A 21828-nucleotide genomic window follows, 5' to 3' on the forward strand; every position below is an offset into this window, starting at 1 on the left:
TCCTTACTTGACTAAAGATTGTTTTGCTTTTCTATTTTCCTAGATAGTGTCTTCCCATTATTTCTACTTATTTTCTTGTTATAATTATTTCTCATGTTAAAAAACACTGTGCAACAACGAAGATTACAACAATAACAAAAACAAAAAAAAAATAGGTAAACAACGAAAAGAAAAGATTACACAGTTTCTGTTTCCAACTCACTAAATATATATATATATATATATAATATGTAAATCTGAATCCTATACATATTTGCTTTGGCGAAATGAGCTTACTCTGGCGCAGAATTGGGTTAACTGTAAAGTAATAAATTAAATAGGGAATTAAGTGCGCAGGGTCAATGAATTATACGCAAACACAGATAATATATACTAGAGATATATACTTTTACTATAAAAAATTTCTTGAATTCTTTTTTAATTTTTATATAAACAATTTTAAATTTATATTAACCGATTTCAACTTTTGCTTACTCTTTGCAGCCTGTAGATAAACCGTTGCAGTATGAATCGTAAATTTAGTAAGGCGCCCACGGCCTTGAGGTTGCTCACGGCCTTCACACTACTCGGCGCAGTTGTAGCCTTTGATAGCACATTACAATTCGACTATCCTGGCCCCTATTGTGCTGTGAAGAATATGTGTTGTAAAAACCGGGAAGATGGTTGTGCCATGCCAATTTCAAGTGAGTTTTTCTATATATATTTTTGCTATAAATGTAGAGATTAAGCATTAAATTAGAGTTGCCGACTGTCAGGGAGGTCATACTCGCAGAGGACGAGCTTTTGAATTATAGCGATCTTATATTAAATGGATTGGAGAGTTGTCAGTTGCTGAGTTGTTGAAGTTGTTGTTAACGAGAAACAACCTTTCTCATTTGAATTTCCAGGAGTTCTGCCGATAATGTTTCGTCGGATATTAATCTAGAACGGTCCTTTACGTAGACGAAACTGTCGTGGAAACGTTTTTGAAGTAGCCTGTATGCCAGGACTAGGTTTTGTTGTTAGACCTAACCGTCAGCAGACACCTCTATAAATGCCACGCCGCCACGTTTCGTGAGATATAACAGCGGACAAACCCAGTGAACATCCAAAAGAATCTGATATAGTCTGCTAAAGATCTGAGTTAAGTGGGGGCCGTGTGAGCGTACAATTGACCATCATGTTAAAAATCTTTGTTGTACCGGCATAAAGCATTCCACAAATAATTTTGAGGAATGTTGCCGATTTGATAAGCCTTGGTCGCTTAAAAATCCGGGTCCGTTCCAGTTACGTAGAACCTATTGTCGAGGGAAGGAATACACCGTAGTTTCCGGACCTGCCTCTGGTACCTTTTAATTTTTCACAGACCTTAAAATAATGGATAAATTCCCGAGACAGACCTATTTTGAAGCAGAATTCATATCGTATGAAAATTTCTCGTACCCAAGACTACATTTAATTTTTATACTCTCGCAACAAAAACTCACTAACAAAAAACGTCAGAAACACTAAATTTCACAGAAGAAATAGCAGAAAGAAGCTGCACTCAGATATTTTTACAAAATGGAAAATAGGCGTGGCATCGCCCACTTATGGGTCAAAAACAAATACCTCAGGAACTACTCGACAGATTTGAATGAAATTCGGTATATCATATTTTCTTGACACCCTGATGACACGTGTGGAAAATGGATGAAATCGGTCACAACCACGACAACTTTCCATATAACTCCATTTTGAATTCCATCTGATTCCTTCACTTCATAAGATATATATAAGGAACCAATGAAGATAGCGAAATAAAACTTTACACAAATACTGTATGAAATCCGTGGAATCATTTGTGAAAAAATTGTCGAAATCGGACTATAACTTTTCAATGCCCCGGATATCGAATATGAAGAACTCAGTTCCTAAGAGTAATTTTTCATCGAAAATATCGGCAAATCTCTCAGATATTTCAATTTAATTCAGAGGAAATCGTTTCCTTCTAATAGTATGTCTCTGAACCATAAATGGTTAAAATCGGGTCATAACTTCCCCTAGCTCTCATATAGCTAATTATAAGATTTTCAAAATTACTATGGGCTTAATAGCTTATAAATCGGTTAATACACATGTGAAATATGCTTGCCAAATTAAGTGAGCATATACTCTCAGATATAATGTATATTGATGATGAAAATGAGTGAAATCGGTTCAGGAACTACGTCAGCCTATATACCGTATATGATTAGTTTCTTTTTTCTATTGGACTTTATGCCGAATATATGGATCAAATTGTGTGTGATCTTAAAAAATATAGCAATAAATTGCGAGAGTATAAAATGTTCAGTTGCCCGCGAACTTAGCCTTTCCTTACTTGTTTTTTTTTATTAAACATATTTTTCCAATCACACTTAAAATATTATTTTCTTCAAACCAACAGACACACTCTGCTATTGCGATGAATTCTGCGATCGTGATCTTTCCGCCGATTGCTGTCCCGATTATCATTCATTCTGTTTGGGTAAACCGGCTGAGATAATGCGATGCTACCACAATGGCGTCTACTTTAACAAATTCAATACCACAATGGATAACTGTAATGAGTGCCGTTGCCTGGACGATGGAAATGTCAAATGCGACAAAGATCTCTGCCTAACCGATGACAATTTGGTGAATAATGTGAACTCCATACATGAGTTAGGTTGGTCGGCACGCAAATATGGCGAATGGTGGGGACGTAAATACGCCGAGGGTCTAACATTACGTCTGGGCACAAAGGAACCAACATTCCGCGTCAAAGCGATGACACGTTTAAGCAATAAGGCGAGTGTTTTGCCACGTCAGTTCAATGCCGCGGAACGTTGGAGTACTTATGTCAGCGATGTGCCAGATCAAGGTGAACTAATGAGTGCCCGGAAGGTTGGAACATATTTTTAATATGTGTAATTTCTTTTTGTAGGCTGGTGCGGCTCATCTTGGGTGCTCTCCACCACATCGGTCGCTTCCGATCGTTTTGCCATACAATCGCAGGGTAAAGAAGTTGTACAGCTTTCGCCACAAAACATTCTGTCGTGCACACGCAGACAACAGGGTTGCAATGGTGGTCATTTGGATGCCGCCTGGCGTTTCCTGCATAAACAGGGGTGCGTACTTAAGCTACTTAAAATCTTGTACATATAATAATTCTTATTTTCTTTACAGTGTCTTGTCCGAAGAGTGCTATCCATACACTGCCAGTCGTGACACTTGCAAAATAGCGCATGGTTCACGTCGTCGTTTGAGCTCGTACGGCTGTCGTCCAGCATCGCGTACCGATCGCGATGAATTCTACACAGTCGGTCCCGCCTATTCGCTCAACAATGAAACCGATATTATGGCCGAAATCTATCATTCGGGTCCCGTGCAGGCGACCATGCGCATTTATCGTGACTTCTTCGCCTATTCGGGTGGCGTTTACCGACATACCGCGGCCAGTCGCAGCAGTCCGACTGGTTTCCACTCGGTCAAATTGGTCGGTTGGGGTGAGGAGCATGATGGCGTCAAGTATTGGGTAAGTTTCTTCATTGCTTATTTCATAAAAATAACTAAGCTCTCGGTTACGCTGTTAACTTTAAATAACTGAATGAAAACTATATGAAAATTTCTTACGACAGATCGCCGCCAACTCCTGGGGTCCCTGGTGGGGTGAACACGGTTACTTCCGCATTGCGCGCGGCAACAATGAGTGTGGCATTGAGGAGTATGTCCTAGCCGCTTGGCCGAATGTCTACAACTACTTCAAAACGACTTGAAGACTCAGAGTGCCGAATAAGTAAAAATAATCTCGTGAAATTTTCCAATTACATTTTAATGGCTAATTAAACACACTAAAACATATGGAAGTTATAAAGCTCAAGTAAAATTTTGTTTTATAAACTAAATTAAAAAAGAAAATAAATATATTTAGCATTGAAAGTGCGCATTCGGTTTTGTTAAGCCTCAGAACTTTAGTCGCCACTGTAGAATTAAGCAAAATAAACAAAAATATGGTATTCAAAACTTTTCTAGCTCTTAAGTAAATTAGAACTGTTTTTGTGATTGAAAATATTTAAACATATTTTTAACACTTTGTGCCTTATATAGTTGTAAAGCAAAACAAAAATAATTTGTTTGCTTTTTTTTTTAATTTTGTTTTATTTAAAGTTCGCTTCTCACATTTTTATATGTCTATTTTTAGTGACGACTGTTCGTATATATTTTTGTTTAAGTAATTTTAAAATATAATTTTTCTTTATATAAAAAATTAAATTTAATTTGCTCGAACATTTTTTTTATTTTTTAATATTTTTTAAATTTATTATTTTTTTATTTATTTATTAATTATTTTTTTATTATTTTTATTTTGTTTTTAATATTTTTTAAATTTATTTTAAATATTTTTTTTTTTCAATTTATTTTCAATTTTCTTTTTAATATTCTATTTATTTATTTTTTTATTATTAATATTTCATGTAAAAAAATATTTATTTATAATTAAACTGCCCGGTAACTACTTGAGACCAAATATGTGAAAGCAAACGAACACTGCATAAATGAATGATAAAAAAAAAAAACAAACACCAAACTCCAATTATGAATAAAAGTGGCCAACGTCCACTGCCAATAACTGCGTAATCTTTATGTTTGTATGTAGTTTTAAAGTAATAAACATTTGTTTAATTATAATTACATACTACATTAAGTATTGTTTTTTTAATATTTTGTCAAACGTTTCAATTAAATTTTACTTTTGAGAAAAAAATTATTGTAATTTTAATTATAATATTTTATTTAATAATTTTTGCAAATAATTAATATTTAAGTTAATTATAAAATTTATTTTAAACGCTACACACTATACTTTAATTAAACAAAATGCATATTTGTATGTGTAAATTTTAATATATTTGTTTTTTTTTTTTTTGTATAAAATAGTGTGTACGGTGGCACTCATTGTAAATGCAAGCCGCAGCTTTAAGTGAATATTAATGCTATTATTACAACTACTTTATTAATATTAATTATAAAAAGAAATCGACGAGTATTTGATATATAAATAAAGAACTCACTTGATAAGCCATAATAGCTGTATTTTTGATTTTTTTTTAGCAACTGCTAACGTGGAAAGTTTTTCATGATAAGCTCTAAAAATAAATTTTTATTTTATTAAAAAATAGGTTTTATTTTTTATTTAAAAACCAATTAAATTTTTATCTAATCGATATAAAAAAAATTAAATTAAATTTAATTAAATATATTTTTTGTGAAAGATAAAAAAATAAAGAAATATGATATAAAAAACAAATATGAAATAAAAAGTTTAAAAGATGTAAAAAAAATAAAAAAAAATATTTTTTTATTAAAAAATAAAAAAATATATAAAAATTAAATAAAAAAACAAATATTAAATAAAAAATTTAAAAACTGCTTTTATAAAAGCTTACATTTTTTTTAAATAAAGAAAAAAATTTAACAATATTTTTATAAAAAATTGAAGTAATTACAATATTTTTTAGAAAAAAAAAGTGTGGTAGTAAAAAATTAAAAAAAATAAAACAATATTATAATTTGAAAATGTTTTCTATAAAAAAAAATCAAAAAAATATTTTTTTTTATTAAAAAATATAAAAATTAAAAAAAAATTAAATGAAAAGTTTAAAAAATGATTTTATAAAAATTTAAATATTTTTTATCAAAAAATTTTTTATAAAAATTTAAATTTTTTTTATAAAAAATTTTTTTTTTTTATAAAATTTTTTTTTTATAAAAATTTAAATTTTTTTTATAAAAATTTAAAATAAATTGAAAAATGTTTTTATCTATTAGATATCAATATAATTGGTTTTTAAATAAAAAAAAATAAAAATGTTTTTTATTAAAAAATAAAAATATATATAAAAATTAAATAAAAAACAAATATTAAATAAAAAATTTAAAAACTACTTCTATAAAAACTTAATTTTTTTTTAAATAAAGAAAAAAATTAACAATATTTTTATAAAAAAATTGAAATAATTACAATATTTTTTATAAAAAAGTAAAAAACTATATGTTTTAGTAAAAATTTAAAAAAATAAAACAATATTATCATTTAAAAATATTTTTTATAAAAAAAATAAAAAAAAATGTTTTTTTTAATTAAAAAAAATTAAATGAAAAGTTTAAAAAATGATTTTATAAAAATTTAAATAATTTTTATCAAAAATTTTTTTTATAAACATTTAATTTTTTTTATCAAAAATTAAAAAAAAATTGAAAAACGTTTTTCCAAAAAAATTTAATTTTTTATTTAAAAACCAATTAAATTTTTATCTAAACGATATAAAAAAAATTTCAGTTTTTTGTAAAAACGTTTTTCAATTTTTTTTTTAATTTTTGATAAAAAAAATTAAATGTTCATAAAAAAAATGTTTGATAAAAATTATTTAAATTTTTATAAAACATTTTTTAAACTTTTTATTTATTTTTTTTTTATTTTTTAATTTTTTTTAATTAAAAAAAAACATTTTTTTTTTATTTTTTAATTTTTTTAAATTAAAAATAAAACATTTTTTTTTATTTTTTTTATAAAAAAACATTTTTAAATGATAATATTGTTTTATTTTTTTAAATTTTTACTACTAAATTTTTTACTTTTTTATAAAAAATATTGTAATTATTTCAATTTTTTTATAAAAATATTGTTAAATTTTTTTCTTTATTTAAAAAAAAATAAGTTTTTATAAAAGCAGTTTTTAAATTTTTTATTTAATATTTGTTTTTTATTTAATTTTTATATATTTTTTTATTTTTTAATAAAAAACATTTTTATTTTTTTTTATTTAAAAACCAATTATATTGATATCTAATAGATAAAAACATTTTTCAATTTTTTTTTAATTTTTGATAAAAAAAATATTTAAATTTTTATAAAAAAAATTTAAATTTTTATAAAAAATTTTTATAAAAAAAATTTAAATTTTTATAAAAAAATTTTTTGATAAAAAATATTTAAATTTTTATAAAATCATTTTTTAAACTTTTCATTTAATTTTTTTTTTAATTTTTATATTTTTTAATTAAAAAAAAATATTTTTTTGATTTTTTTTTGTATAAAAAAAATTTTCAAATTATAATATTGTTTTATTTTTTTTTTAATTTTTTACTACCACACATATTTTTTTTTTCTTTTTAAAAAAAATATTGTAATTACTTCAATTTTTTATAAATATATTGTTAAATTTTTTTCTTTATTTAAAAAAAAATTAAGTTATTATAAAAGCAGTTTTGAAATTTTTTATTTAATATTTGTTTTTTTTTAATATTTTTTTTAGTTATTAATAAAAAAATATTTTTTTTTTATTTTTTTTACATCTTTTAAACTTTTTATTTCATATTTGTGTTTTATATCATATTTCTTTATTTTTTTATCTTTCACAAAAAATATATTTAATTTAATTTTTTTATAAAAATATTTTAAATTTTTTTCTTAAATTTTTGATAAAAATATTTAAATTTTTATATAGTCATTATATAAACTTTAAATAAATTAAATTTTTTTTTAATAATTTTCATAAAATAATTGTTTGATAAAAACAATTTTTAATTTTTATAAAATAATATTTTGATAAAAAATATTTAAATTTTTCAATAATTTTCTTTTTAATGTTTAAAACTTTTTATTTCATATTTGTTTTTTTATATTATATTTCGTAATTTTTTTTTCTATATAGCTTTTTATTTTTTTTTTTATATATAGCTTTTTTTATTTTTTTATTAAAAAATTATTTTTCTTTTAATTTTGTTACATATTTTTTATTTTTATTTTAATTTAATTTTTTAATTTTATTTTTCAAATATATTTTTTTTAATTTTTTACTAAAAAACATTTTTTTTTTAATTTTTTTATTTTAATTTTTGTTTTAACATTTTTAATCATTTTTTTTTAATTTTTATCAAATAATGGTATTTTTATTAAATTTTGAGCATTTGTTTAATTTTGAAGAAAAAAGTTATTTTTTTTTTTAATTTTTTTCTTTATTTTATTTAAAATATTTTAATTTTGGTAAAATATTTTTTTTAACTTTTTACTTAATTTTTGTTATTTTTTTTTACAAAATTAACATAAAAGTTAAAAAAATATATATTTTTCAAAATACAATTCATTAATTATTAGGTTAAAATGAACACCTTCATTTTTCTTAGTGTACTTGCGCCAGCAGAATTCACAATTTGCCTGCATGCGATTCCCACACAAAATACTAGGCGCACAGCACGTAGCAGCAAGCAACAAGTCGCCCGCACCATGTGCTACTTTTGCACACCAACACTGTTGTCACAAGTATGGACGCCTGGGCGGCCATCAGTAGCGGTGTGCTACTTTTGCACACCAACACTGCTGTCACAAGTATGGATGCCTGGGCGGCCATTATGTAGCGGCACAGTGAGATGCGCTGTGATTGGCTGTGGTTTATCATGCGGTGCCTGTTAGGTGGTACATGTGGGTGTGTATGGTTGCGAAGATTAGTGTAAAAAGGAATACGGCAGCTTGCTGCTGCATGCTGGGTGCCTGGTATTTTGTGAAATGAGCAGCTGCGTGAATTTTAATTTTTCACGAGTACAGTGGGGGCGAAAAAATTGTGCAACATTTTAAATTGTGGGGAAATTGTAAGAAAGTGCATTTTAAGTAATTTTCGCGTGGTTTTCATATTATTTGCGATATTTTATTAAATTTCAAGAATGAAATAATTAAAAATAAATTAATTTAATTTAATTATTAAAAAAAATTATTGAACAAAAAATTAAATTAATTTAATTTAATTATTAAAAAAAAAATATAATTATTAAAAAAAAAATTAAATTTAATTATTGGAAAAAAAATTATTTAATTCAATTATTAAAAAAAAAATACTTACCATTTTATTTTACCATATAATTAAAAATAAATAAAAAACATTATTTTTTTCTAAAACTTTGTTATCTCAATATTTATTTTTCCATTACTAAGTATTTATCATAATCAGCAAATATCTCTTTTTAAACACTCATTACAGTGTAACTACTTTATATTTATATTTTTTTTTAGTTTTTATATTTTTAAGTCATATTGACATAATGCATGGGTAGTTCGGGCGCACTTTAAGCACGCTTGCTAACCAAAACAAAAAAAAAGTATTGTTGCTCTGCCTTTCGCATTTTGCATATATCGCATTTGTTGCCAGTATTCTAGTGTTTTATGTCCATTGCTTTCTTTCTTGTTTTTTTTTTGTTGTTTACTCAATATATAGTTAATACTAATTAAAAACAAAAATGATTTTTTTGTTGCTTTTATAAACGAAACATTGTGGAGTTGCAAAGTTAATAATAAGCCAAGCCACATGATGTTTTGATCGAAATTTCTCAGAATAAATGGGCGTCATTTTAACGATAATCAAGACAGCAACATAACAGTTTATCAATACAATAATTATAATAGTAATAGTAATAATAATAATATAATAATAAAAATAGTCTTCCAATAAATTTATAATAAATGGAATTTGAATTTGATACAATTTTTGCTTGATATGGGAAACAACCAGCAGAAGCTGCAATATTTTCATTTTCATATTATATATGTAAAGTTAAATGTTAATGGATTTATAATAATATCTTGCTTTGAGTGCACTTGTTGTTTTTCTGTTTTTTGTTTGTTTTTTTTTTTTTTTGTAATTTGTATAAAAAGTGTTTGAGAAGCAGCAAAAGTAGACAATTGAATTAGCAAACTTAGTATAATTAAATAAAATTAGGCGCTGCGCTTTTTCGTTTTTTTTTAGTCTGTCCGGGAGTTTACGTACATTACATTGTTCGAGCTGTGCTGTGCTGTGCATGTGGGCTGGTGCTTCACTCATTTCACTTTCTATGTATTTTCACGCAATCTTTATAAATAAGCCGTATAAAGATAATGCAAAATTAAAATATTTATAGTGCGAACGCAAGCTGTACAACAACAACACAATGCGCTTTAAGTAAATTTAAGAGTAAATTAATTTCACTAATTGATGGAAATGCCCGCAAATGAAACCTCCAAACCGGCATCATTCGATTCCATGCGGCTCTTAATATGCGCCAATGTGTTCTTATAATGCATTTCGATCTGTTTGGTCTCCTCAGTGGGCTCCAGATTCGGTAGATCCTCATTGATTTTAGCGATGAGCTGGTGGAGAAGGAGGTGAAAAGGCAAATGAAATAATAATTCTAAATATTTATATATATTCAACGCACCTGATTCAACATAGCGACGGTAATTAGTGAGTTGCCACGTTCAAAGTAGAAGAGATAATGATTTAGCAGTTCCACGTAAAGCTGCACTTGCACGCCAACGTCCAAGCACTGTGTATTAAATTTAATTATAGATTAATTTCAACAAAAAAAAAATTTTAAATTAAAAAAAAATTAAATATTGTCCACTCACATGCGCTATAATACGTGCGCCCTTCTTCAAACACTCAAGCGTGCGCTTTTCATCGCGCATCTCACCACCGTTTTTCCTGCAACATGGAAACAAAATTGTTATTAAAAACCAACCAACTTCATTCAATTCCCTCCATTTCACTCACTTGCCACTCCAGAAGAGTGCCGCGCACGCCACCACACCGCGACACTGATCGGGTTTCTTCAGCAACTTGGAAGCGGCCAGCGCGCAATTCGTGCGCAACGGCTCGGCATTCTCCTCACTGAAGCAGGACATTTGCTCGAATGTCGACATGATCAACATGATGGCGGCCAGCTGCGCTTTCGAATCGGATATTTCATCTTCGTACAGTGAGAATGCTTGCGTCATGAACTCATAGGCCACAGTCTCGTGATTCGAATAGCCGATTTCATCGATAACCAGCGCACCTTGCAGGTACAAGCGCAATGCTACATCGGCCATATCGGCTTTAGCTATCGCCGCAATTGTGCTGTGGCAGTATTGTAGTATCTTCTGACATTTCTTATCCCAATTCTCGTCCTCCTCCGAAATAGCGCGATATTTGTAGGCCAATTGGTAAGCGGAGAAGATGAGTGGCGGTAGAACGTGTTTTATGCGCTGTGGCCCGCCGACACCCAGATGCTTGCGTGCCGTTTGTAGTATCTTGTATTGCATGTCCGGCTCATCGGCTTTCATGTAGTGTATGAAACTGAAAAAAATAAAACTATTACAATTTCTCTAATAAAAATATTAAAATTCAAAACCTACCGCGCAACAATGCCTTGCTCCTCGCCGAATTCCTCAGGATCTACATTATTGCCGTTGGCAGCTGCTGGCACCGGCTTGCCATCCGCTCCTAAAGGCGCCTCTTCATCTTTGATCAGTGGCGCGATTATGGTCAGTACATGCTCAGCTTGTTCGGCTGTGGGTATAAGCGTTTCAAATTCGAGTATATTCATAACCAAATAGAGCGCCAAGGATTTTCGTGAAATATAGTCGAATTTGTCTAGCAGCGGTGTGAAGTTTTTCAGCTGTATAACCGTCAATGCGTTGTTGTAGAAATCGATGCAAATGCGTAGGAGACGTGATAGCTCTTGATTCACCGAGAGGAAGTGTGAAATGCTGTACGTTTAGGGAATACAATTAGTTTCTCGATAATTATATAAATTAAGCTACAAACTTGTTCATTTCAAGGCTTTCCAAAATTTGTGTTGTGGTGCCGAGAACTTTATCCACATAATCAATGCGATCGGGGTAGACTTTTTGCGCGAGGCTCAACAAAGCAATCTGTAGCGATATCGTGTCTTCGAGCGGCATATCGATGCGCTTCTGAAAAATATTTAACAAAAATTAATACTTCTTCTTGAAAGTCAAAATTAGAAGCATACCTGCACAATATTCGCCACTTGAATGCTGAACACCTCAAACAGTTCCACCTCAGCCGGTATGATGGACTCGATATCCGTGCCGCTGGTCTGTAAAAGTAATTTAATTAATTATTAATTACTCAATTAATATTTAAGAATCTTGTCTACCAACCTTGCCACTACGCTGGTTGTACGCCGCCAAACGATCAATCAATGATATTATAATATTTTTCACATTCACACCAGTTTCTAGCTGCGCGCATGACTTTAGGAACGGATCTAATGTTTGCAGATGGAATTCATCGGGGAATACTTGTATGATACACTCCATGAGGTATTCTTGCGCAATGGCGTCACGACAGCTGACCACTTGCTCCAAAATACCCGGCAATATGGAACGCTGATAGTGTGCCAGTGTGGCAGATTCCAGTTGTGACAGACGCACCAAATTGGTGCCCACTAATATCTTTAACTCTTCACGTTCCTTCTCACGTCGCGACTTTTCACTCGAGTGCCCCTGATGTTGCATACGGACCCACAGCTTATTCATCTCTGCAAAATTGGTTAAAACGAATTCGATGGCATCCAATATATTGCCTTCGTGTTCATTCTCAGCCATCAGCACATCGGGCAGTATATTACGCGTGCATTGCAACAGATAGTTACGTAAGAATAGACCACGTAGCGGATGTTGCACACCACGACACATTTCCACTAAATCTTTGAGTATGCTGCGTTTCAACGTTGAATCCTTCTTTATATACACAATGCCGACGGTTATGAGTAGATATAGACGCGGCACAATGGTGTGCGAATACTGCACAAGTTCATAGAAATCTGTCTCCTTGTTGCTCTTCTCGCTCAGATACAATTCCAAATGGCAGAGCTCATCGGTGATGGCCATATCTGGAAGAGAGATGGTAAATATTACATTTAATTTTATATAAAAATTTATTTAGTTTGCATTTTCTTTTTTTAGTAGAAAATGCAAGTCATACTCACACAACTCGTAGTAACTCTTCGGCGATAGCATTGATGTGCGTAATTCGCTTAACATTGTGCTGGCACATTTGAGCGCATCCAATATGCGATCCTTGTCTAAGAAGTGATTCATCTGAAACGCCTGCTTACGCGCTGTGCCAATAGCTTCAGCTAGCAGCTTCTCTTGTTCGTCTAAACCACTCGGCATGGTCTGTAATTTTTTATTTTTTATTGTTTTTATTAAAAATATTTGTTTTAGATATTAATTTATGCGACACAATGCAAATGCAGTTATAAAGACGCAAGTCGAGTTGGCATATACTACAAACATTATTTAGCGTAGTTGCATTTTTATTTCAATTATGATTTGCGTCTTGATATCAATTGAACAAGAGTCAACAACAAACCCATAGAGCCTTACGTATGTATATATTAATACAAACATAAATACATACGTATGTATATCGCATAAATTTACTTTTAAATAAAGGCTCACTACATATACACACTCACACACTAAAATATATAAATTCCTACATAGCAAATGTTGATATGAACCCAGAGTATAAGTGCAATTTGACAACGGCGACGAATAGAATGGCAACACCAATTAGCACAAATGTAAAAAAATAACAAAAAATATACAGAGACACAAATATACTTGTGAATTTCTTTCCATAACCACAACTACAATAAATGTATATGTACGTATGTATTTACCCAACATTTATGAATGTACACAAATTATTACAAACATATAAGAGTTAAATAACAAGACGCCAATGATAAGCACGCGCTTATTGCGGTTTAAGTGGTGAGGATGTGGGGAAGGAAGACTTACATTTATCAAATTGTTTTTTTTTTTTTCGAAAAGCAAAGTGAGCAATGTTTTTTTATAGAAACAATTAATTTTTAAGAGAATTAAAATGAAATTGAATATTATCAATATATATTTAGATGCAATAACTTATGGGCGGAGAACGGGCATAACTGTGAAGTAGCATTTTTGATATGTTTGTGGATATATTTGGAACATGGCTACTTTATGAGCTTATTTGACACAATCACTTATTGCATAAATATTTCAATAAGCTCACGCTTTGTAGGGGGTGTATACCAGCAAAAGTTGATACACACAAAAAGTTATAAATATAGGCTGTAAACGTATATCAAATAAAACAAAACAATAAACAAAAGCCATAATCAGTTATGCTAACTAGAAACCATATTTTTTGTATACAAAACTTTGAATTTTTTGGATTTAAAACTTTGAATGTTTGGCGTATAGCTATTACACATTTATAGTTATTAATTGTCGGGCAATAGCAGCAAATTGAAGGATTATGAAATATGAACGAATATATTGACGACTAACTACGTTCCAACTGAGAAATTTTGCTTAAGCCGCAGCAAATGAGAAAACTGTAATCTTTACATGCCAATAAAAGGCAATGCACTCGCCTTGACACTTATCAACGACTTCAAAGACAATATATTATTCAATACTATAAACACCAGAGGCACACATAAGACACAAACACAAAATTACTGCAAACATATACCCATTGGCGAGTTGTACGTAGATAAAATTACTTTTCCAGCGCACAAGCCAACATACACAAAACCTACAAGTTAGTGCTATTATAAGCTGAGCAAGTACCAAATATAAAGAAAGGTTTGCGTTGAGGATGAGAAGGTGTTAGGAATATCAGGTAAGGCTTTGTAGAAAGTGGGTGTATGCTAGTTAGCCAATAAGTGTTGGTACTTTTGCAATTTACTGTATAGATATACGTGTATTTTTTGGATTTGGTTACATTTACCATGCGGCGTTCGCTATTGCGGCCACTACTGGCGCCATTGCCACCGCCACCGCCGCCGCCACTTGGGCTGTAAGAAGTTGAATTCCATGGATACATGCCGACCGCCGTTGTGCCAGTTGTGGTTGTAAAATTAACTTACTGGATATGTGTGTTTATTGGGTGGATATTTAATTTGTGAATGCAACGTTTTCCGCTATTTGTGATACTTCGCAAATGTGTTGAAAATTTGTAAACTTTTGTGGAAAAAAAACAAATAATGATTTTGGGTAAATTTAGTTTGCGCTTTAACTCAATAGTTATTGGTAATATGCTATAATCATCACACTTATGTACTGTGGGCAAAAAGTTCATCAGTGCGGTGGGTGTTGGTTAATCTCTTTAGAAAACCTTTTTTATAAGCACTGCTTCCGGCACTACGGCTAATGCGCTCACACCGCACAATTACACACTCTGCCTTTTCTTATTTTATTTTTTATGCAAATGCAACTTCCGATGCACTGATTTTTTTCACAACATTTTAATTGCCTCAACCTCCACCGCCTTTCATTTGGAAGTGTAGCTGCTTACGCTCAACGCTGCACACTTACCATAATATAATCGCCTCTGTGTGTTGTTATGTTTTAATGTAGCGTAAAGCCTGGTTTTTTATTATTAATATTTCAAAACACACAATTGTATTTCGTTTAACTATTTATAATTAATTACAAAATTTTCTGCAGCACCAATGAATCTTTTCTTTCCGATTTTCACTTGCTTTGACATTTCACTTTGCTGACGAATGTTTTGTTGTTTTTACAGTAATTCGTGTTTGTCAAAGTGCAGAATGTCAAATTGGCGCTGATTGGAAAACAGGGTTGATTTGAAGTTTAAAAATTATTAAATTTTGTAGACTACATTTATTTACCGTTATTGTATAACATGAATGTAGAAACAAATTTGTATTTGTTGTTTTTAATCATTTTTTGTTTTTTTTGTTAGAATATCAGTATTTTACTACCAATTGGAGCACATTTTGTCAAAGCGCTCCCTTGCTGTGGTGTGCCGCCTAGTGAGTATTTTAGCGCGCCATCTACATGTGATATCTGCTGTAATTTTAAATGAGCACAAAAATACTCTACAGCCGGTATTTTAATAAGATTAATTCTATGATATTTGTTAATACAGTTAATTTTACTTACCGTTATCACTACTTATTCATTAAAATACACTTTCTTTTAAATTTCTTGAAGTTTATTTTCACGATTTTACTTAGAAAAAATAATGCGGTTATGAATTTCATTTTTTTCTTTAATTTTCAATTAAAAATTTAAATAATAAATACATTGATATACATAGGTATATATTCATTTAACAATTTTCATTACATTTCTCTTCTGCTAGTGCTATCCAAACAAACTAACTATGCATTCCCATTGCGTACTGCGTAAATAATTATTTTACAGTTATCAGTTTACCATTACAATTACATTTTCATGCAGTAATATTTGCAAATTCGCATAATATCCTTGCGTTTTACTCAATTTGCTATACACAATTTCATTTTAATTAACCCTTCTGTACAAATTATGCGAGTATGTATTATGTATTTAAATACTTTTATATAGTATAATATTTAATAAACACCGTTAGTTGAAAAATGTTTTGTTTCTGGAACGACAATTATACATATTGTATGTATGTATGTATTTTTTGTGTGTAAATATAAATTTTATTTTTTTTTTATTTATTTATTTTTTTCATATCTTAAATTGTTTTTTGTTTTTTATTTATATATATATAGTATGTAAATACTTATGCGTTTTCAATAATGCATGAAAAAAATGTTTATTTGCACGTTTACGATTTAATTGGACACACACAAATACAAAAAACGTCGAGTTGTTTTAATTTTTTTTTTTTTTTATAAATTTAATTTAATTAATGCTCTTCTCTTTGTGTAGAGAGCGTATATATTCCTCTAACGAATCGATTATGCAATTTGCGTGGCACTTAAGTCGGTAGATTGCCCAATATTTTCCAAATTCAATATAATGCAAGTTGTGTTCGATTGGGTGTTTCGGTGCCGACTTGACATAATCGATTGTTTAATATTTTAATTCCATTGTGCAGCATATTTGATTTTATTCAAGTTTTTATATATTAAATATTTTTTTTGTTTTGTAAATTAAGTTTATCACTCACTAATATATATATGTTTAATAAAGTTTGGTTTTGCTAGTTACGCCCAACAATGTGGGCCGGGGCTAATATGGGTACAAAAATGTGCAATTCAATTACCGTTAGTCGAATTTTTAATAATTATTTTTTTATATATGACGGTACATTTACTTATTATGCGAAAACATTTAGAGCTTAACACCGGAATTATTAAAATAATTTTTTTTTGATTTCTTTTCCATTCAAATTACTTTTTTTTTTTGTTTTAATAAGTAAATATGTTTTTAATGAAGCACGTATAAAATATTTGCTACTTATTTAATTTTTTGTTTAATGTGTAATTGTTTATATATTTGCATGTGTTAGTCGATTTATGTGGTTTATTAAAGTTTAATACCAAATTTTAAATAAATTATTCATTTCATTATTAATTTTGGAATACTTAATTTTAGAATTAAATATTATTGTAAACAATAACTTATATTTTGTAAAGAAATATCGCTAATAAGAAACCATACAAACAATGTCCGGGACGGACAGGCATGGGCATAACGTTTTAATATATTAAAAAAAAAAATTATTAAATATTTTTAATATTTTTTGAAATATTTTATTAATATTATTAATTTATATGATTTGCGCAATTTTTTAAATTACTCCAATACTACCGATTTTGGAACTTTGATTATAAATTCTTTCAATTTTAAAGCAATATTTTTTTTTTTACCATTCTATTTAACTCTATGTATTTATATATAATTTTTTTTCTATTAAATTTAAAAAAATTTAACCCTCAACAGTGTTGTAAAATAATAAATAAATAAAATTCGGAAAAAATTGATAAAAAGTTTAACATAAATAACATAAATAATAAATAAAATATATAGAAAAAAACCTGAATTATTAGTTAAAAACATATAATTTCCAAAAAAAAAACTTTAATTAATTTTTTGTTAATTATGTATTTTTAATTAATAATTCGAATTTTGAGATTTATTTTTTAACAAAAATCTTTAATTTTAAAAAATAAAAAAGATTTAATGAGTAAAAAAATTAGTTTATTTTCCTTCACTTATTTTTACATTTTTTATTATCGCTTGAATATAACATTTTAACACAATTTAATACCTAACGAAATATGATTTGCTTTGCAAATATATATATTGCTTTTATTTTGCAATAATTTTTTTTTTCAATTAATTACAATATAATTACTTCATTATAATATTAACATTTTCTTATTGACACCCTGTATCTTATGTGTATAGCAAATTTCGGGCTTCGAACACATTTAATTTACAATATAATATATATTTTACATAAATATAGTGTATGTATGCGATACCCTGCTGGAAAAATCTGAGTTAACAAAAAAAAAAAATCTGAAATCCATCCAATTTTAAATTATTTTTTAAACTGAATAAAAATTTCATAAAAAAATATAAAGTAAAATTTTATTTAAAACAAAAATATTTTTTTTACCCAATTAGACCTGCTACAATATCACGCATTCATTTCTACTTCATTACTTTATGTTTTTGTATTTAAATAAATACCAATAAAAAAATAATTAACTAATTTAAAAAATATATGTAATGCATTATCACTGAACTACTTGATAATTACTCCATTTTCCTGCAGGGTACCATCAACGTCATGGCAAGCCGCATGCTTCATAGGAAAGTAATTAAGTAATGCAACGCACTTATAATTACTTTACATTACATACAGTGCACTTACAATTTGTTTTTGTCTTTTGCAACTAAATCGGTATTCGAATTTAGCATAATAAACATTAATCAGTATTTATGGTAATTTTGTTAGTAATGCAGACTCTGTGGCAGCCTTGAAAAATGCATTTAATACTTGTTTTTATTTAATGTTCGCTTAATTAATAACACTCATGACATACAGTATGATTTATTTGAAAATTCACTTTTCAATGTAAATATTTAGATTTTAATTAAAAAAAGTTGTTATGTAAATATCATTGATTTGTGCCGTAACTTTTGGATGACATCGATAATTGTTGTGAGAAAAACGATACACGCGTACTTATTTAATGAGTACTTTTGCGAGTGCCTTTAGCTTGAAATATATTTATTATTGACATTTAAACTGACACTGAGTGGTGGAGTGCGGGGGGTTTCTTGTGTGGTATTGATCCGATTCACAAAAAAAATCGTTTTTTGATGGATCGTTTGTGTTATTTTTTATTTCAACGTATGGGATGTAGACCATTTAGGTTATGTTCTTCAAATGCTATGTCTTTTATAAGGAATGAGTGCAGTTTTGAAAACAGTGTTTGCATTCGAATGAACATTACGAATTTTATATAAAAATGTACTAACTTGTTTTATTTTGATTTGCTTTATATTAGAAGACGAAGCTGTGATTGCGTTAAAAAAATGAATTAATAATATCAAAATAATAATAATAAAAAACAATCATAAAAAAATTTTATATAATTCAGTAAATAAAAAATAAATTTTTATTATTACTTAAACATAAATTGAAAAAAATCTCATCAGATTCTAGGGATTATTTTTGTGTTTGGTTGTGAATTGAGTTTTTAAATTTTTGGCGATAAAAACTAGTAAAAAATTTATCTTGTACAATTAATGAGCAGTCTGGAGAAGTCTTAATTTTGTTTGTAAAAATTTCAGAGAATTTAAATGAATAACAACTTGAAAATTAAATTTTTATAAAATAATTAGTTAATTGTATGGTAAATTGAGAACAATCAGTTAATTGTTTGCAAAAAATCAATGTCAATTAATCTAACAATTGGTTTATTTATGCTTTTTAAAGTCAATTGAGAATATTTCACTTAACCCGCTACTGCCCAGAACTTTTTACATTTCAGAGTTTTCTGAAATGAAATACACCTATGTATTTTGCCCGCCTGAGCACGAAAATAAAATCTATTTTGCGATTCATTATAATCAAATATAAATTTTCCGGAAAATGCGAAAAACCAGCTTAGTTTGTTGTTTTATACTGAAATTTTCAAGTTATTTATGAAAATATAGGGATAAATTGTGCGTTACCATATGGTAATCATGGGTTAATTCGGGTTAATTGCTCAATTAGAAGTGTAGACAACTAGAAGTAGACATGGTGCTCTAGTCACCTAAATTTTTTTCAATCTCTATGATTAATTGAGAAAAATTATCGAATAATTATTTAATTAGTGCTAATTTAGAACAATTAGCGATTAAATACTACAAATTCTCTTCTTGTTTACTAGCAATCAATGTCAATTTCTTATAAATTTCTACTTTATATGCTAAATCGAGAATATTTAGCGGTTAAACTGAGCACAATTAGCGTATAAATTGTGAAAATTCTCTAAATTGCTCAATCAGAAGTCTGTTTGAACATGGTGTTAGTCACCTCAATTTTCTTTCGTTTTATGATCTTCATCTGGGCAATCAGACTATTTCATGCCATATTATTTGAGAACAATTTTAGAATAATTATTTAATTAGTGCTAATTGAGAACAATTAACGATTAAATACTGCAAGTTTTCTCTCTGTTTATAATCAAACAATGCGAATTGTACGATAAACTATGCTTTGTATGGTAATTAGGGAGTATTTAGAGTTTTAATTGAGCACAATTAGCGTATAAATTGTGAAAATTCTCTTAATTTCTCAATCAAAAGTCTATTTAGACATTTTGTTAAACACAATTTCTTTCATTTTGAGATCTGCATCTTGATAGTTAAACTGTTCAACGTCAATTAGAGTCAATAGTATTTTCAAGAACATTTTCTTTTTCGTTGAGGTCAATATATATAGTAAATTCACATTGAACTCAAACTCACGTAAAGAATTTTTAAAAGTAAATATAATAAAGATTTATAAATTTAAATAATAAATATATATAAAATTTTGAAAACTTCAAAATCAACAGCGCAACCCTGCTTCACTTCAATTACGGTACTATTTTTTTAAAAACTATTGCGTTATGCTACACATTAATATTGTTTACCTTTTACTATTGAAAAACTACACTACATGCTACATGTATTCCGATAAGTGATTTACATATGATTACAAAAATGACACGCATCTCTTAGCAAATTTAAGACACTTATTACATAAACGGTACGAAATGCTAAAAAATGGTTTTCTATATAAATTCTGACGGATTTGATAATTAGCTAAAGACTATTTTATGTATATTTTTCAATATTGAATTGTTTAATTGTTCAATTGGTGAGTTAAATGTGACAAACCAGCTAACCGTTCCAAATTCAATACGCTTAAATGTCGTACTTTTAAAAATAAGTGGAAATAAAAAACAACACAAACAAATTCGGTTAAGTGAAGTATTTTCAAATAAAATTAACTACAATAAAACTACACTAGTTTACAAAAAATAAGAAAAATAAAAAACCAACAAAATTTTCAAGTATCAATATTCAGTTTATATATTTTTTTATATTAAATACAATTACAATCAACTTATATGTGTACATATATATAGGTAAATGTAAATACTAAAATAATACATTTAAAAAATCAGTAACAAAAAATATGAAAATTACCAAACTAAAATATAAAATTATAATGTGATTAGTAAGTAAATACATATCTACATTTAATTACTTCTTTCTTAAATTTCTGTGTATTTGTGTATAATATGTATGTGTGTGTAAACATGTTATTAGTAATTAATTACTTTTCTTCGTTTACAATTTTCAATACTACTCGTGAAAAATACAGACATAATACAATTAATGATGAAAAATTTCACTTAATTTAATTACAATAAATATAATAAATACTACTATTTACAAAAATAAAATAATAAATAAAAATCAAAAATTAAAACATACGCTTACTGCTTTCAAGTTTTACTCGCATACGATTTCCATTTACTTTCCACACACTTATCACTTAAATTCTTATAATTTGCAGTTCTTTTTGTTAGGTATATATGTATGTATGTCTAGCAAACTGCTTGCAAAATTTTAAATATTTCTGTTTTTTTACTTTAGTTCAACAATTCTCAGTAATTTTTGGGTTCCACTTCTCCTTCTTCTAATCGCACGCACGTTTTTTTTTTACTTTTATA

General features: G+C 28.2%; 2 protein-coding genes and 1 long non-coding RNA gene across 8 annotated transcripts in view; 2 read left to right on the forward strand and 1 right to left on the reverse strand.

Moving 5' to 3' along the window:
* The window catches only part of Tinagl1_2 (tubulointerstitial nephritis antigen-like), an 82429-nt gene extending 77361 nt beyond the window's left edge, over window positions 1-5068 (forward strand). For all 3 annotated transcript variants that reach the window (XM_011193489.3, XM_054234363.1, XM_011193487.3), the window contains exons 2-6: window positions 484-683; window positions 2408-2863; window positions 2927-3110; window positions 3169-3517; window positions 3621-5068. In XM_011193489.3, coding sequence (XP_011191791.1) covers window positions 506-683; window positions 2408-2863; window positions 2927-3110; window positions 3169-3517; window positions 3621-3758 — 1305 coding nt within the window. In that variant the 5' untranslated portion in view covers window positions 484-505 and the 3' untranslated portion in view covers window positions 3759-5068. The remainder of the gene's footprint in view (window positions 1-483; window positions 684-2407; window positions 2864-2926; window positions 3111-3168; window positions 3518-3620) is intronic.
* Window positions 5069-9218: 4150 nt separating this feature from the next.
* Window positions 9219-15376, reverse strand: Vps35_1 (vacuolar protein sorting-associated protein 35). Of its 4 annotated transcripts, none has more exons than XM_011193493.3 (11): window positions 15173-15376; window positions 14586-14818; window positions 12787-12976; window positions 11957-12690; window positions 11806-11892; window positions 11598-11746; window positions 11186-11539; window positions 10563-11126; window positions 10418-10493; window positions 10228-10335; window positions 9219-10159 (listed from the first exon to the last, which is right to left on the reverse strand). In XM_011193493.3, the coding sequence occupies exons 2-11, from the start codon at window positions 14679-14681 to the stop codon at window positions 9998-10000; spliced, it is 2520 nt and encodes an 839-aa protein (XP_011191795.1). In that variant the 5' UTR covers window positions 14682-14818; window positions 15173-15376; the 3' UTR covers window positions 9219-9997. The 4 variants fall into 4 exon arrangements, with proteins under 4 accessions (XP_011191795.1, XP_054089371.1, XP_054089370.1 ...); XM_054233396.1 differs by having other exon boundaries at window positions 11598-11743; window positions 14580-14818; XM_054233395.1 differs by having other exon boundaries at window positions 14580-14818.
* LOC128922535 (uncharacterized) lies at window positions 14003-15306 on the forward strand. The gene is made up of 2 exons (XR_008471752.1): window positions 14003-14477; window positions 14551-15306. It is a non-coding gene; the product is annotated as an uncharacterized LOC128922535 (long non-coding RNA).
* Window positions 15377-21828: the final 6452 nt, after the last annotated feature.

Source organism: Zeugodacus cucurbitae, chromosome 6 (assembly GCF_028554725.1).
Source record: "Zeugodacus cucurbitae isolate PBARC_wt_2022May chromosome 6, idZeuCucr1.2, whole genome shotgun sequence".
NCBI lineage: Eukaryota > Metazoa > Arthropoda > Insecta > Diptera > Tephritidae > Zeugodacus > Zeugodacus cucurbitae.

Bases quoted from the DNA above. Each gene is read 5' to 3' on its own strand.
- Vps35_1 (XM_054233395.1), bottom strand. From the start codon at position 14,681: ATGTATCCATGGAATTCAACTTCTTACAGCCCAAGTGGCGGCGGCGGT. The intron at 12,977-14,579 runs GTAACCAAATCC...AAAAAATTACAG, and splicing joins GCGAACGCCGCATGGTAAAT to ACCATGCCGAGTGGTTTAGA. The intron at 11,893-11,956 runs GTTGGTAGACAA...TTACTTTTACAG, and splicing joins ACAACCAGCGTAGTGGCAAG to ACCAGCGGCACGGATATCGA.